The sequence below is a fragment of the Rhinoraja longicauda genome, chromosome 16, assembly GCF_053455715.1.
Source record: "Rhinoraja longicauda isolate Sanriku21f chromosome 16, sRhiLon1.1, whole genome shotgun sequence".
Lineage (NCBI taxonomy): Eukaryota > Metazoa > Chordata > Chondrichthyes > Rajiformes > Arhynchobatidae > Rhinoraja > Rhinoraja longicauda.
The window spans coordinates 8,110,636-8,123,898 of NC_135968.1; the positions used below are offsets into that span (position 1 = coordinate 8,110,636).

Genomic DNA, 13,263 nt, shown 5'->3' on the forward strand with positions numbered 1-13,263 from the left:
AGGACATACGGGTTTCATAAGGTCATAACGAATAGGAGAAGAATTAGGCCATTCGGCCCATCAAGTCTACTCCACCATTCAATCATGGCTGATCTATCACTCCCTCCTAGCCCCATTCTCCGGCCTTCTCCCCATTGGTAGGTTAATTGGCTTGGTGGAAATGTAAGTTGTCCCTAGTGTGCGCAGGAGAGTCTTAGTGTGCATGGGATCGATGGTTGGTGTGGACACAGTGGGCCGAAGGGCCTGTATCCTTGCTGTATCTTTGGTGGTAAGAAAAGGAAGGCAGAGTATTATCTGAATGGTGTCAAGTTAGGAAAAGGGGACGTACAACGAGATCTGGGTGTCCTAGTGCATCAGTCACTGAAAGGAAGCATGCAGGTACAGCAGGCAGTGAAGAAAGCCAATGGAATGTTGGCCTTCATTACAAGAGGAGTTGAGTATAGGAGCAAAGAGATCCTTCTGCAGTTGTACAGGGCCCTAGTGAGACCGCACCTGGAGTAAGTACTGTGTGCAGTTTTGGTCTCCAAATTTGAGGAAGGATATTCTTGTTATTGAGGGAGTGCAGCGTATGTGTACTAGGTTTATTCCCGGAATGGCGGGACTGTCGTATATGGTTGAAAGACTGGAGCGGCTAGGCTTGTATACACTGGAATTTAGAAGGATGAGAGGGGATCTTATTGAAACGTATAAGATTATTAAGGGGTTGGACACGTTAGAGGCAGGAAACATGTTCCCAATGTTGGGGGAGTCCAGAACCAGAGGCCACAGTTTAAGAATAAGGGGTAGGCCATTTAGAACGGAGATGAGGAAAAACTTTTTCAGTCAGAGAGTTGTGAATCTGTGGAATTCACTGCCTCAGAAGGAAGTGGAGGCCAATTCTCTGAATGCATTCAAGAGAGAACTAGATAGAGCTCTTAAGGATAGCGGAGTCAGGGGGTATGGGGAGAAGGCAGGAACGGGGTACTGATTGAGAATGATCAGCCATGATCACATTGAATGGCGGTGCTGGCTCGAAGGGCCGAATGGCCTACTCCAGCACCTATTGTCTATTGTCTATTGTATCTCTAAACTAATCTAAAATAAACATTGTGGGCCGAAGGGCCTGTTCCTGTGCTGTACTATTCTGTATAATTACCGCAGGGTTTTGCTCCACTGCTGGACGTCATGAATCTAGACCTTGACGCTAGTTAGGCAGAAAAATGACAAATGTTTGGCCATAAATGTTCACCCTTTCAAACGTGTTCCCGTCTGATAACTCATCTGTAACTGCAGGTGGAAGTACTTTGTGGTTGCCTTGAAAGTGCGTAGTTGCTTATGTTTTGCCTTCTAACTTACTGTGGGCACAGAAAGTCACCATGCCCCCCTCATGCTTGTCATAAAGTACATTTAGCTTAGTTTGGTTGAGAGACACAGCGCGGAAACAGGCCCTTCGTCCCGCCGAGTCTGCGCCGACCAGCGATCCCCGCACGTTAACACCATCCCACACACACTAGGGACAATTTAACATTTTATTCCAGGCCAATTAACCTATAAATCTGTGCGTCTTTGGAGTGTGGGAGGAAACCGAAAATCCCGGAGAAAACCCACGCAGGTCACGGGGAGAGTGCACAGACAAACACCCGTAGTGCGGATGGAACCCGGGTCTCGGGCGCTGTAAGTCAGCAACTCTACCGCTGCGCCACCGTCATTTGAATAAATGTGATTGCCCAACCCTAAACCCCCCAGAATTGAGTTGAGGGCCGCAGGGTGGCGTGGCAGTAGAGATACTGCCTTGCAGCGCCAGGGACCCGAGTTCGATCCTGACCACGGGCGCTTGTCTTTATGGAGTTTATACATTCTCCCCGTGACCTGCGTGGGCTTTCTCCAAGATCTTTGGTTTCCTCCTAAAGACATACAGATTTGTAGGTTAATTGGCCTGGTATAAATGTCAAATGTCCCCAGTGTGTGTAGCAGAGTCTAAGTGTGCGGGGATCGCTGGTCGGTGCGGACTCATTGGGCCGAAGGGCCTGTTTCCGCGCTGTATCTCAAAACTAAACTCAACTAGTGTCTTTGCTTCAGGGCCAAGAACTGTAGTGATAAACTTTGAGTAGAGAAGTTGAGAGGTCACGTTGCAGTTATGAAGAAGGTTCTCGACCCGAAACGCCACCCATTCCTTTTCTCCAGAGATGCTGCCCGTCCCGCTGAGTTACTCCAGCATTTTGTGTCTATCTTCTTTCACAACTATAGACGACGTTGGTGAGGCCACATTTAGAGCATTTTTGGGCACCAAGTTATAGGAAAGATGTTGTCTAGCTGGAAAGGGCACGGAGAAGATTTACGAGGTTGTTCCCAGGACTCGAGGGCCTGAGCTACAGGGAGAGGTTGAGCAAGGATGCTATTCTTTGGAGCGCAGGACGATGGCGATCTTATAGAGGTATACAAAACCATGAGAGGAATAGATCAGGTAGTCTCTTGCCCACAGTAAGGGAATCAAGAACCATAGGTTTAAGGTGAAGGGGGAAAGATTTAATGGGAACACGAGGGGTAACCTTTCTACAAAAACGATGGTGGTTGTATGGTACGAGCTGCCAGAGGCGGTAGTTGAGGTTGGGACTATCAAAACGTTACTATCGCTTTAAGAAACATTTAGGCAGGTACATGAATAGACAATAGACAATAGGTGCAGGAGGAGGCCATTCGACCCTTCGAGCCAGCACCGCCATTCAATGTGATCATGGCTGATCATTCTCAATCAGTACCCCGTTCCTGCCTTCTCCCCATACCCCCTGACTCCGTTATCCTTAAGAGCTCTATCTAGCTCTTTCTTGAAAGCATTCAGAGAATTGGCCTCCACTGCCTTCTGAGGCAGAGAATTCCACAGATTCACAACTCTCTGACTGAAAAAGTTTTTCCTCATCTCCGTTCTAAATGGCCTACCCATTATTCTTAAACTGTGGTCCCTTGTTCTGGACTCCCCCAACATTGGGAACATGTTTCCTGCCTCTAACGTGTCCAACCCCTTAATAATCTTATACGTTTCGATAAGATCCCCTCTCATCCTTCTAAATTCCAGTGTATACAAGCCTAGTCGCTCCAGTCTTTCAACATATGACCGCAGCTGGAGTACTGTGTGCAGTTTTGGTCTCCAAATTTGAGGGAGGATATTCTTGCTATTGAAGGCGTGCAGCGTAGGTTTACTAGGTTAATTCCCGGAATGGCGGGACTGTCATATGTTGAAAGACTGGAGCGACTAGGCTTGTATACACTGGCATTTAGAAGGATGAGAGGGGATCTTATCGAAACGTATAAGATTATTAAGGGGTTGGACACGTTAGAGGCAGGAAACATGTTCCCAATGTTGGGGGAGTCCAGAATAAGGGGCCACAGTTTAAGAATAAGGGGTAGGCCATTTAGAACTGAGATGAGGAAAAACTTTTTCAGTCAGAGAGTTGTGAATCTGTGGAATTCTCTGCCTCAGAAGGCAGTGGAGGCCAATTCTCTGAATGCATTCAAGAGATAGCTGGATAGAGCTCTTAAGGATAGCGGAGTCAGGGGGTATGGGGAGAAGGCAGGAACGGGGTACTGATTGAGAATGATCAGCCATGATCACATTGAATGGCGGTGCTGGCTCGAAGGGCCGAATGGCCTCCTCCTGCACCTATTGTCTATTGTCACAGTGGTGCAGCGGTTGTAGAGCTGCTGGCTCACAGCGCCGAGGAACCGGGTTCGATCCTGACTGCGGCTGCTGCTGGCTCGAAGGGCCGAATAGCCTCCTCCTGCACCTATTGTCTATTGTCTATTGTCATCCTACTGCACACTGGGGGCAATTTACAAATGCCAATTAATCTACAAACCACAAGTCTTTGGAATATGGAAGGAAACCGGAGCACCCGGAGGCAACCCACAAGGATACAGGTACAAGATGCAAACTCCACACAGACAGCACCTGAGGTCAGGATCGAACCCGGGTCTCTGGCGCTGTGAGGCAGCTGCTCTACCACTGTGCTACTGTGACTCCCAAATAACAGTCGTTAGCTTCACAGTGAAGGCGTGTGGGTTTGTAGGTTAACTGGGTCTCTGTAAAACTGTTCCCAGTGTGTTGGGAGTGGATGAAAAAGTGGGATAACATAGAACTAGAAACGTAGGAAATAGGTGCAGGAGTAGGCCATTCGGCCCTTCGAGCCAGCACCGCCATTCAATATGATCATGGCCGATCATCCAAAATCAGTACGCCGTTCCTGCTTTCTCCCCACATCCCTTGATTCCATTAGCCCTAAGAGCTATAATCTAACTCTCTCTTGAAAACATCCCGTGAATTGGCCTCCACTGCCTTCTGTGGCAGCGAATTCCACAGATTCGCAACTCTCTGGGTGAAAACATTTTTCCTCTTCTCAGTCCTAAATGGCCTAACCCCTATTCTTAAACTGTGACGCCTGGTTCTGGACCCCTCCCCAACAACGGGAACATGTTTCCTGCATCTAGCCCGTCCAATCCCTTAATCATTTTATATGTTTCTATCAGATCCCCTCTCATCCTTCTAAATTCCAGTGAATACAAGCCCCCCTGTCCACCCATTCTTTCATCATATGACAGTCCCGCCATCCCGGGATTTAACCCGGTGAACCTACGCTGCACTCCCTCAATAGCAAGTGTAGGAGCCATTTTGCGTTTATTAGTTATTTTTGCATATTGTTATACACTGGATTATTTTTGTACATTAGGGGATTGTCCTTACAAAATTCTTAAGGGGTTGGACAGGCTAGATGCAGGAAGATTGTTCCCGATGTTGGGGAAGTCCAGAACAAGGGGTCACAGTTTAAGGATAAGGGGGAAGTCTTTTAGGACCGAGATGAGAACTTTTTTTTTCAAACAGAGAGTGGTGAATCTGTGGAATTCTCTGCCACAGAGGGTAGTTGAGGCCAGTTCATTGGCTATATTTAAGAGGGAGTTAGATGCGGCCCTTGTGGCTAAAGGGATCAGGGGGTATGGAGAGAAGGCAGGTACGGGATACTGAGTTGGATGATCAGCCATGATCATATTGAATGGCGGTGCAGGCTCGAAGTGCCGAATGGCCTACTCCTGCACCTATTTTCTATGTTTCTATGTTTCTATGTCCTGAGATGAGGGCTGGAGTTTACGTATATGGACTGGGAGGTGCCATGGGAGGGGTCAGATTATGAGTATAATTTGCCCAGCACTGACGTAAAGCTTCAGTGTGACAACGAGAAGTCTACTGGACACGGGATTTAGTAGCCATACGATGGAGGCCTGCTGAGACATAGGGTTCTTAGCAGTAACAGGCCGCGAAGGAACGAGGGTAAGATAATAAGATCTTACCAGATTAACAAACGGATTGATACAGTGGGTATGCCAATCTTTGTATTATTGCTTCAATAAACGACTAACTGCAACGTCGTGACGATCTTCCTGTTGCTATCTGCGTGGAAGATTATATCGCTCCCTTTCCTTCGTCAAACAGTAAGCTTTGGGGCTTTACAGGGATAGACTAACGTTGTCGCGAAGGCAAGAGGATCCAAACACACACGCTCGTTCCACGTACCCTCTCTTCCAAGAGCTCTACCAAGCGCTGGATGCATTCATTGACAGAGGTGAGGTTTGTTTTCAACACCAACTCCGAACCTTCGGGCTTCTCGTACTCCGAATCGATGCCAGTAAAACCTGCGCGAAGGAACACCAAGAACTGAGCAAAGACGTGGAGCTAATTCCAGTACATCGAAAAAAACAGTGCACCGGTGGGCGGCCACGGTGGCGCAGCGGCAGAGTTGCTGCCTTAAAGCTCTTGCAGCGCCAGAGACCCGGGTTCCATCCCGACTAAGGGTGCTTGTCTGTACGGAGTTTGTACGCTCTCCCCGTGACCCTCGTGGGTTTTCTCCGAGATCTTCGGTTTCCTCCCACACTCAAAAAGACAGGTCTGTAGGTAAATTGGCTTGGTGTGTGTGTGTGTGTGAATTGTCCCTAGTGTGTGTAGGATAGTGTCAATATGTGGGGGTCGCTGGTTAGCATGGACTCGGTGGGCCGAAGGGCCTGATTCAGCGCTGCATTTCTAAACTAAACTAAAGAATGTTTTAGGTTTTTCCATGTGTTTCTCTGAGTTTTGTAGTTTAGTTTAGAGATGCAGTGCAGAAGCACGCCCTTCAATCCACCGAGTCAGCGCCGACCAGCGATCCCCACACACTAACACTATTCTACACACACTGGGGACAATTTACATTTATACCAAGTCAATTGTGAATCTGTGGAATTCTCTGCCACAGTAGGCAGTGGAGGCCAATTCACTGGATGTTTTCACGAGAGAGTTAGGTTTAGCTCTTGGGGCCAACGGAATCAAGGGATATGGGGAGAAAGCAGGAAGGGGTTACTGATTTTAGATGATCAGCCACGATCATATTGAATGGCGGTGCTGGCTCAAAGGGTCAAATGGCCTACTCTTGCACCTATTTTTCTATGTTTCTATTAACCTACAAACCTGTACGTCTTTGGAGTGTGGGAGGAAACCGAAGATCTCGGAGAAAACCCACGTGGCCAGGGGGAGAACGTACAATCTCCGTACAGACAGCACCCGTAGGCGGGATCGAACCCGGGTCTCCGGCGCTGTAAGCGCTGGAAGGCAGCAACTCTACCTCTGCGCCACCGTGCCGTCCTCAAAAAACTCCATTTTTTTATAGCTTGACATTTGACAATAAAAACCACGAGTCTTTGTGTTAAAGACAAGACAAGACAAGACAAAAAGTAATTTGAGTAACTCAGGAGGTCAGGCAGCATCTGTGGAGAACATGGATAGGTGATGTATCAGGTCGAGACCCTTTTTCAAACTGTCAAGAAAGACACAAAGTGATTGTGTGGGTTTCCTTCAGGTGCTTTGGTTTCTATAAGACATAGGAGTGGAATCAGGCCATTCAGCCCATCGAGTCTATTACAATAGACAATAGACAATAGGTGCAGGAGTAGGCCATTCAGCCCTTCGAGCCAGCACCGCCATTCAATGCGATCATGGCTGATCACTCTCAATCAGTACCCCGTTCCTGCCTTCTCCCCATACCCCCTCACTCCACTATCCTTAAGAGCTCTATCCAGCTCTCTCTTGAAAGCATCCAACGAACTGGCCTCCACTGCCTTCTGAGGCAGAGAATTCCACACCTTCACCACTCTCTGACTGAAAAAGTTCTTCCTCATTTCCGTTCTAAATGGCCTACCCCTTATTCTTAAACTGTGGCCCCTTGTTCTGGACTCCCCCAACATTGGGAACATGTATCCTGCCTCTAATGTGTCCAATCCCCTAATTATCTTATATGTTTCAATAAGATCCCCCCTCATCCTTCTAAATTCCAGTGTATTCCGCCATTCAATCTATTTTCAGAGTTTCCTCCCACATCCTAAAGAAGTGCTTGTTTGCAGCTTAATAGGCCTCTGTAAATTGTCACCTAGTGTGCAAGGAGTGGAAAACAGCGTGGATCAAGAGTCAAGAGTTCACTTTAGTTTATTGTCACGTGTACCGAGGTACAGTGAAAAGCTTTTACATAGAAAATAGGTGCAGGAGGAGGCTATTCGGCCTTCGAGCCAGCACCGCCATTCATTGTGATCATGGCTGATCATCCACAATCAATAACCTGTGCACAACTTCTCCCCATATCCCTTGATTCCACTAGCCCCCAGAGCTCTATCTAACTCTCTCCTAAATTCATCCAGTGATTTGGCCTCCACTGCCCGCTGTGGCAGAGAATTCCACAAATTTACAACCCTCTGGGTGAAAAAGTTCCTTCTCGCCTCAGTTTTAAATGGCCTCCCCTTTATTCTAAGACTGTGGCCCCTGGTTCTGGACTCCCCGAACATTGGGAACATTTTTCCTGCATCCAGCTTGTCCAGTCCTTTTATAATTTCATATGTCTCTATAAGATCCCCTCTCATCCTTCTAAACTCCAGTGAATACAAGCCCAGTCTTTTCAATCTTTCCTCATATGACAGTCCCGCCATCCCAGGGATCAATCTCGTGAACCTACGCTGCACTGCCTCAATTACAAGGATGCCCTTTTGCTGTGTGCTAACCAGTCAGCAGAAAGACAATATGTGATTACAATCGAGCCATTTACAAGTGTCTAGATCCATGATAAGGGGATAACGTTTCTTGCAAGGTAAAGCCAGCAAAGCCCAATCAAGGATAGTCCGAGGGTCACCAATGAGGTAGATAGTAGTTCAGCACTGCTCTCTGGTTGTGGTAGGGTGATTCAGTTGCCTGACAACAGCAGTGTTTCATTGACAAATGTCCCGAATCTGTACAATGAAATTCTTACTAACATAGAACATAGACTAACGTGGAACTGATGTGAAAGGGTGATCGATGGTCGGCATGGACCCGGTGGGTCGACGGGCCTGTTTCCCTGCTGCGTCTCTGAGCTCAACTCTAGAAACCTAAAGCAAATGTTTCCCGTGAGAGTGAAACATTGGTACCTTTTATCTCTCCGGCCCTGGCCTTCTTGTAGAGGCCTTTCACATCACGGTTTTCACAGATATCCAAGGGAGCATCGACAAAGACTTCAAAAAATGGAAGGTTGGATACTTCATGGCTTTTTCTTGCCTTTTCACGATCCTAAGAAAAATACCGGAGTAACATCATCAACTTTTGGTCCAAACTCCACCTCGCCCACGGCTAACAAAGGCCTGTTTCCTTTATCATCGTTACTTTTTTTGCATGTCTTTCATTCATGTGTTCTGCATCTCTCTCCACATCACCGTCTCATAGAAACGCATAAAATGGGTGCAGGAGTAGGCCATTCAGCCCGTCGAGCCAGCACCGCCATTCACTATGATCATATCATATCATATATATACACAGCCGGAAACAGGCCTTTTCGGCCCTCCAAGTCGGTGCCGCCCAGTGATCCCCGCACATTAACACTATCCTACACCCACTAGGGACAATTTTTACATTTACCCAACCAATTAACCTACATACCTGTACGTCTTTGAAGTGTGGGAGGAAACCGAAGATCTCGGAGAAAACCCACGCAGGTCACGGGGAGAACGTACAAACTCCTTACAGTGCAGCACCCGTAGTCAGGATCGAACCTGAGTCTCCGGCGCTGCATTCGCTGTAAAGCAGCAACTCTACCGCTGCGCTACCGTGCCGCCATCCACAATCAGTACCCCGTTCCTGTTTTCTCCCCATATCCCTTGATTCCATTAGCCTGAAGAGCTATATCTATCTCTTGAATAGATTATTTATTTCACAAAATGTTGGAGTAAATCAGCAGGTCAGGCAGCATCTCAGGAGAGAAGGAATGGGTGACGTTTCGGGTCGAGACCCTTCTTCAGACTGATGTCAGGGGGGCAGGACAAAGGAAGGATGTGGGTGGAGACAGGAAGATAGAGGGAGAACTGGGAAAGGGGAGGGGAAGGGAGGGACAGAGGAACTATCTAAAGTTGGAGAAGTCAATGTTCATACCACTGAGCTGCAAGCTGCCCAAGCAAAATATGAGGTGCTGTTCCTCCAATTTCCGGTGGGCCTCACTATGGCACTGGAGGAGGCCCATGACAGAAAGGTCAGACTGGGAGTGGGAAGGGGAGTTGAAGTGCTCAGCCACCGGGAGATCAGGTTGGTTAAGGCGGACTGAGCGAAGGTGTTAAGCGAAACGATCGCCGAGCCTGCGTTTGGTTTAATAAATTAGGTCAATTGGCCTCCATTGCCTTCCGTGGCGGAGAATTCCACAGATTCACAGCTGTCTGGGTGATAAAGTTTTTCATCATCTCAGTCCTAAATGGCCTACCCCTTATTCTTAATCTGTGACCCCTGGTTCTGGACTCCCCCAACATCGGGACTCCTGCGTCTCGCCTGTCCAATCCCAAGAATTTTATATGTTTCTATAAGATCCCCTCTCACCCTTCTAAATCCCAGCAAATACAAGCCCAGTTTGTACGTTCTACATGCAACTGTGTGGGTTTCCTCTGGGTGCTCCGGTTTCCTCCCACACTCCAAATAAGTGCAGGTTTGTAGGTTAATTGGCTTCGTTAAAAATTGTACCTAATATGTGTATTATAGTGCTAGTGTACAAGGGTGATCTCTGGTCGGCGTGGACCCGGTAGGCCGATGGGCCTGTTTTCGTGCTGTGTCCGAAGGCTAAAGTCTATATACTTTTGACATCCTCTCAGCTTTTCAACACATTAGCGTGACAGTGTGTGAGAATTTTTGTGGTGAAGTCACACATGTGCGCTATAATTAAAAGAATCAAATAAACTGTCTGAAAAGTCCATAAATAACCAAACTCCAATGAAGTATCAAACTATTTCTTATAACGGTGTAACTTTAGATTTAGATTTTTTTAGATTTAGAAATACAGCGCGGAAACAGGCCCTTCGGCCCACCGGGTCCGTGCCGCCCAGCGATCCCCGTACATTAACACTATCCTACACACACTAGGGACAATTTTTAAATTTATTTTTTAACATTTGCCCAACCAATACAAACCTGTACGTCTTTGGAGTGTGGGAGGAAACCGAAGATCTCGGAGAAAAACCCACGCAGGTCACGGGGAGAACGTACAAACTCCGTACAGACGGCGCCCGTAGTCAGGATCGAACCTGAGTCTCCGGCGCTGCATTCGCTGCAACTCTACCGCTGCGCCACCGTGCCGCTCACTTTGAATTATTTCTTGGGACAGCACGGTGGCGCAGCGGTAGAGTTGCTACCATACCACACCAGAGGTCCGGGTTCGATTCTGACTACGGGTGTTGTCTGTATGGAGTTTATACGTTCTCCCCGTGACCGCGTGGGTTTCCCCCAAGCGCTCCTGCTTTCCTCCCACACTCCAAAGGCGTGCAGGTTTGAAGGTTAATTGGCTTTGGTAAAAATTGTAAATTGTCCCTGATGCGGAGGATAGTGTTAGTGTACGGGGATCGCCGGTCAGCGAAAAAATCTACCACCCCACAGGTCAAAGGGTGACCCTGACCCTGACCCCATGTTCTATCTGCGCGGAGTTTGCACGTTCTCCCTGTGACTGGGCGGGATTCCCCCAGTTCCTTCCGGTTTCCTCCCACATCCCAAAGATCTACTTCGAAAGTTCATTCAGTGTAAATCGGGAAGATGGTGGAAGAGTCGAGGAAGAATGAAGTCAACAAGGGAAAATGAGTAATGGAAAATTAAATTGATGTGCAGGATGGAACTGCAGATGCTGGTTTAAACCGAAGATAGACGCAGCATGCTGGAGTAACTCAGCGGGACAGACAGCATCTCTGGAGAGAAGGTCTGAAGAACGATCTCCCATTAAATGAATGGGAATCCACTGAGAGACGGCATGACAGAGGGCCGAACTGCCTCTTATTACGGAGATTTATAGAGTACTAGACAAAGTGGACCCATTGGACCCAAAGCTCTCCTGCATTGGTGCAGCACCCTGTCCTCCCCCACCTCTCTCCTCAACCCCCCCCCCCTCCCCTCTCCCCCACTCCCCCCCTCCCCTCCCCTCCTTTTAAACTTTAAAATGTGAATAACTTTAAAAGTATAACACCGATTTCAATAAAACCGCTTGCATTATCACTAAAGTGACGATGGTGAGTAAGGTGGGCCTAAAATTGTCGCGCCATCGCGTACCGTTTTGGCTGAAGTTCAGTCACAAACAAGATAACAAACGAGAGTTTTAGTATATAGATGAATGATATAATTACAGAGTAGATTATATGTATTGTAGAGAAATACAAATGATCTCTAATGGGGAATAATATATTTAGTTTAGGTTAGTTAGTTTTGGTTAGGATAGTTTAATTTAGTTTATGTTGGTTTAGTTTCATTTAGTCATGGAGAGGGTGAGCTGTATTGTCCAAGATGCTGCGCAGCCTAAGCCTTCCTGGAAAGCTTGTTGATCCTGTTGGATAACGGCCAGTGGCTATTGCTTTAATAGCAAGGGCAGCACGGTGGCGCAGCGGTAGAGCTACTGCCTTACAGCGCCGGAGTCCCGGGTTCGATCCTGACTACGGGTGCTTGTCTGTACGGAGTTTGTACGTTCTCCCCGTGACCTGCGTGGGTTTTCCTCCGAGATCTTTCGGTTTCCTCCCACACATCCAAAGACGTACAGGTTTGTAGGATAGTGTTAGTGCGCGGGGATCGCTGGTCGGCGCGGACCCGGTGGGCCGAAGGGCACGGTTTCCGCGCTGTATCTCTAAAACGGAAAAACCTTTAACAGTAGCCTTGGGACCAGGGAATGGAGAAAGAGATTGATTGACTTCACGGGGGGGGGGGGGGGGGGTACGTCGGTGGCAAACGGGTTCCCGTTACCTTGGTGAATGGCGAGATGAAGCTGGCGATACAGACGAGACCAGCGTCGGCAAACAGCTTGGCCACCTCGGCGATACGCCGAATATTCTCCTCGCGGTCCAAGGAGCTGAAGCCCAGGTTTCTGTTTAGACCTTGCCTGATGTTATCCCCATCCAGCGAGTAGCAAGGAATGCCGTGGGCCACCAAGTACTCCTCCAGGGCAAACCCAATGGTGGTCTTCCCAGCCCCCGACAGACCTGAATGGGGGCAAACACACCCAGCATTGCTTCAGCGGCACCGACAGGCTTCACTCCCCGGCCCTTTCAAGAGAGGCTCGCGGTCAGTGATCGCTCAGCTACACGCCCGCCATCCAGGGCCTCCTTCCCAAGTGGCTCAACCTGCGTGTTGTTGAGCGGGATGACATTACAGAGAGAGGGAGAGGGGGGTGGAGGAGAGAGGGGCGGGGGGGTTAGAGGGGGGGAAGAGAGAGGGGGAGAGAGGAGGGGGGAGAGGGGGGAGAGAGGGGGAGGGGAGAGAGAGCTGGGGGAGAGAGAGGGGGAGAGAGAGGGGCGGGGACAGAGGGCGGGGGATAGTGGGCGGGGGGAGAGAGGAGGGGGGGAGAGAGAGGGAGAGATAGGGTGGAGAGAGAGGGGGAGAGAGGAGGGGGGAGAGGGTGGAGAGAGAGGGGGAGAGAGGGGGAGGGGAGAGAGAGCTGGGGGAGAGAGAGGGGGAGAGAGAGGGGCGGGAGGAAGGGGGAGAGAGAGAAGGAGAGGGGAGAGAGAGGGGGGAGAGAGAGGGGAGGGAGAGGGGGGAAGAGAGAGGGGGGAGAGGGTGGAGAGAGGGGGAGAGAGGGGGAGGGGGAGAGAGAGCGGGGGGAGAGAGAGGGGGGAGAGAGAGAGGGGCGGGAGAGGGGGGAAGAGAGAGGGGGGACAGAGAGGGGGAGGGGAGAGAGGGGAGAGAAGATGGGGGGAGAGAAGGAGGGGGGGAGAGAGGGTGGAGATAGAGAGGGAGAGAGAGAGGGG

At 49.1% G+C, this 13,263-nt stretch overlaps 1 protein-coding gene across 1 annotated transcript in view; it reads right to left on the reverse strand.

Annotated features, from left to right (window-relative positions):
- The window catches only part of papss2b (3'-phosphoadenosine 5'-phosphosulfate synthase 2b), a 65,051-nt gene that overhangs the window by 23,872 nt on the left and 27,916 nt on the right, over window positions 1–13,263 (reverse strand). Inside the window, exons 3-5 of the mRNA XM_078413151.1 lie at window positions 12,263–12,498; window positions 8,446–8,584; window positions 5,540–5,658 (exon numbers count right to left, since the gene is read on the reverse strand). Coding sequence (XP_078269277.1) covers window positions 5,540–5,658; window positions 8,446–8,584; window positions 12,263–12,498 — 494 coding nt within the window. The remainder of the gene's footprint in view (window positions 1–5,539; window positions 5,659–8,445; window positions 8,585–12,262; window positions 12,499–13,263) is intronic.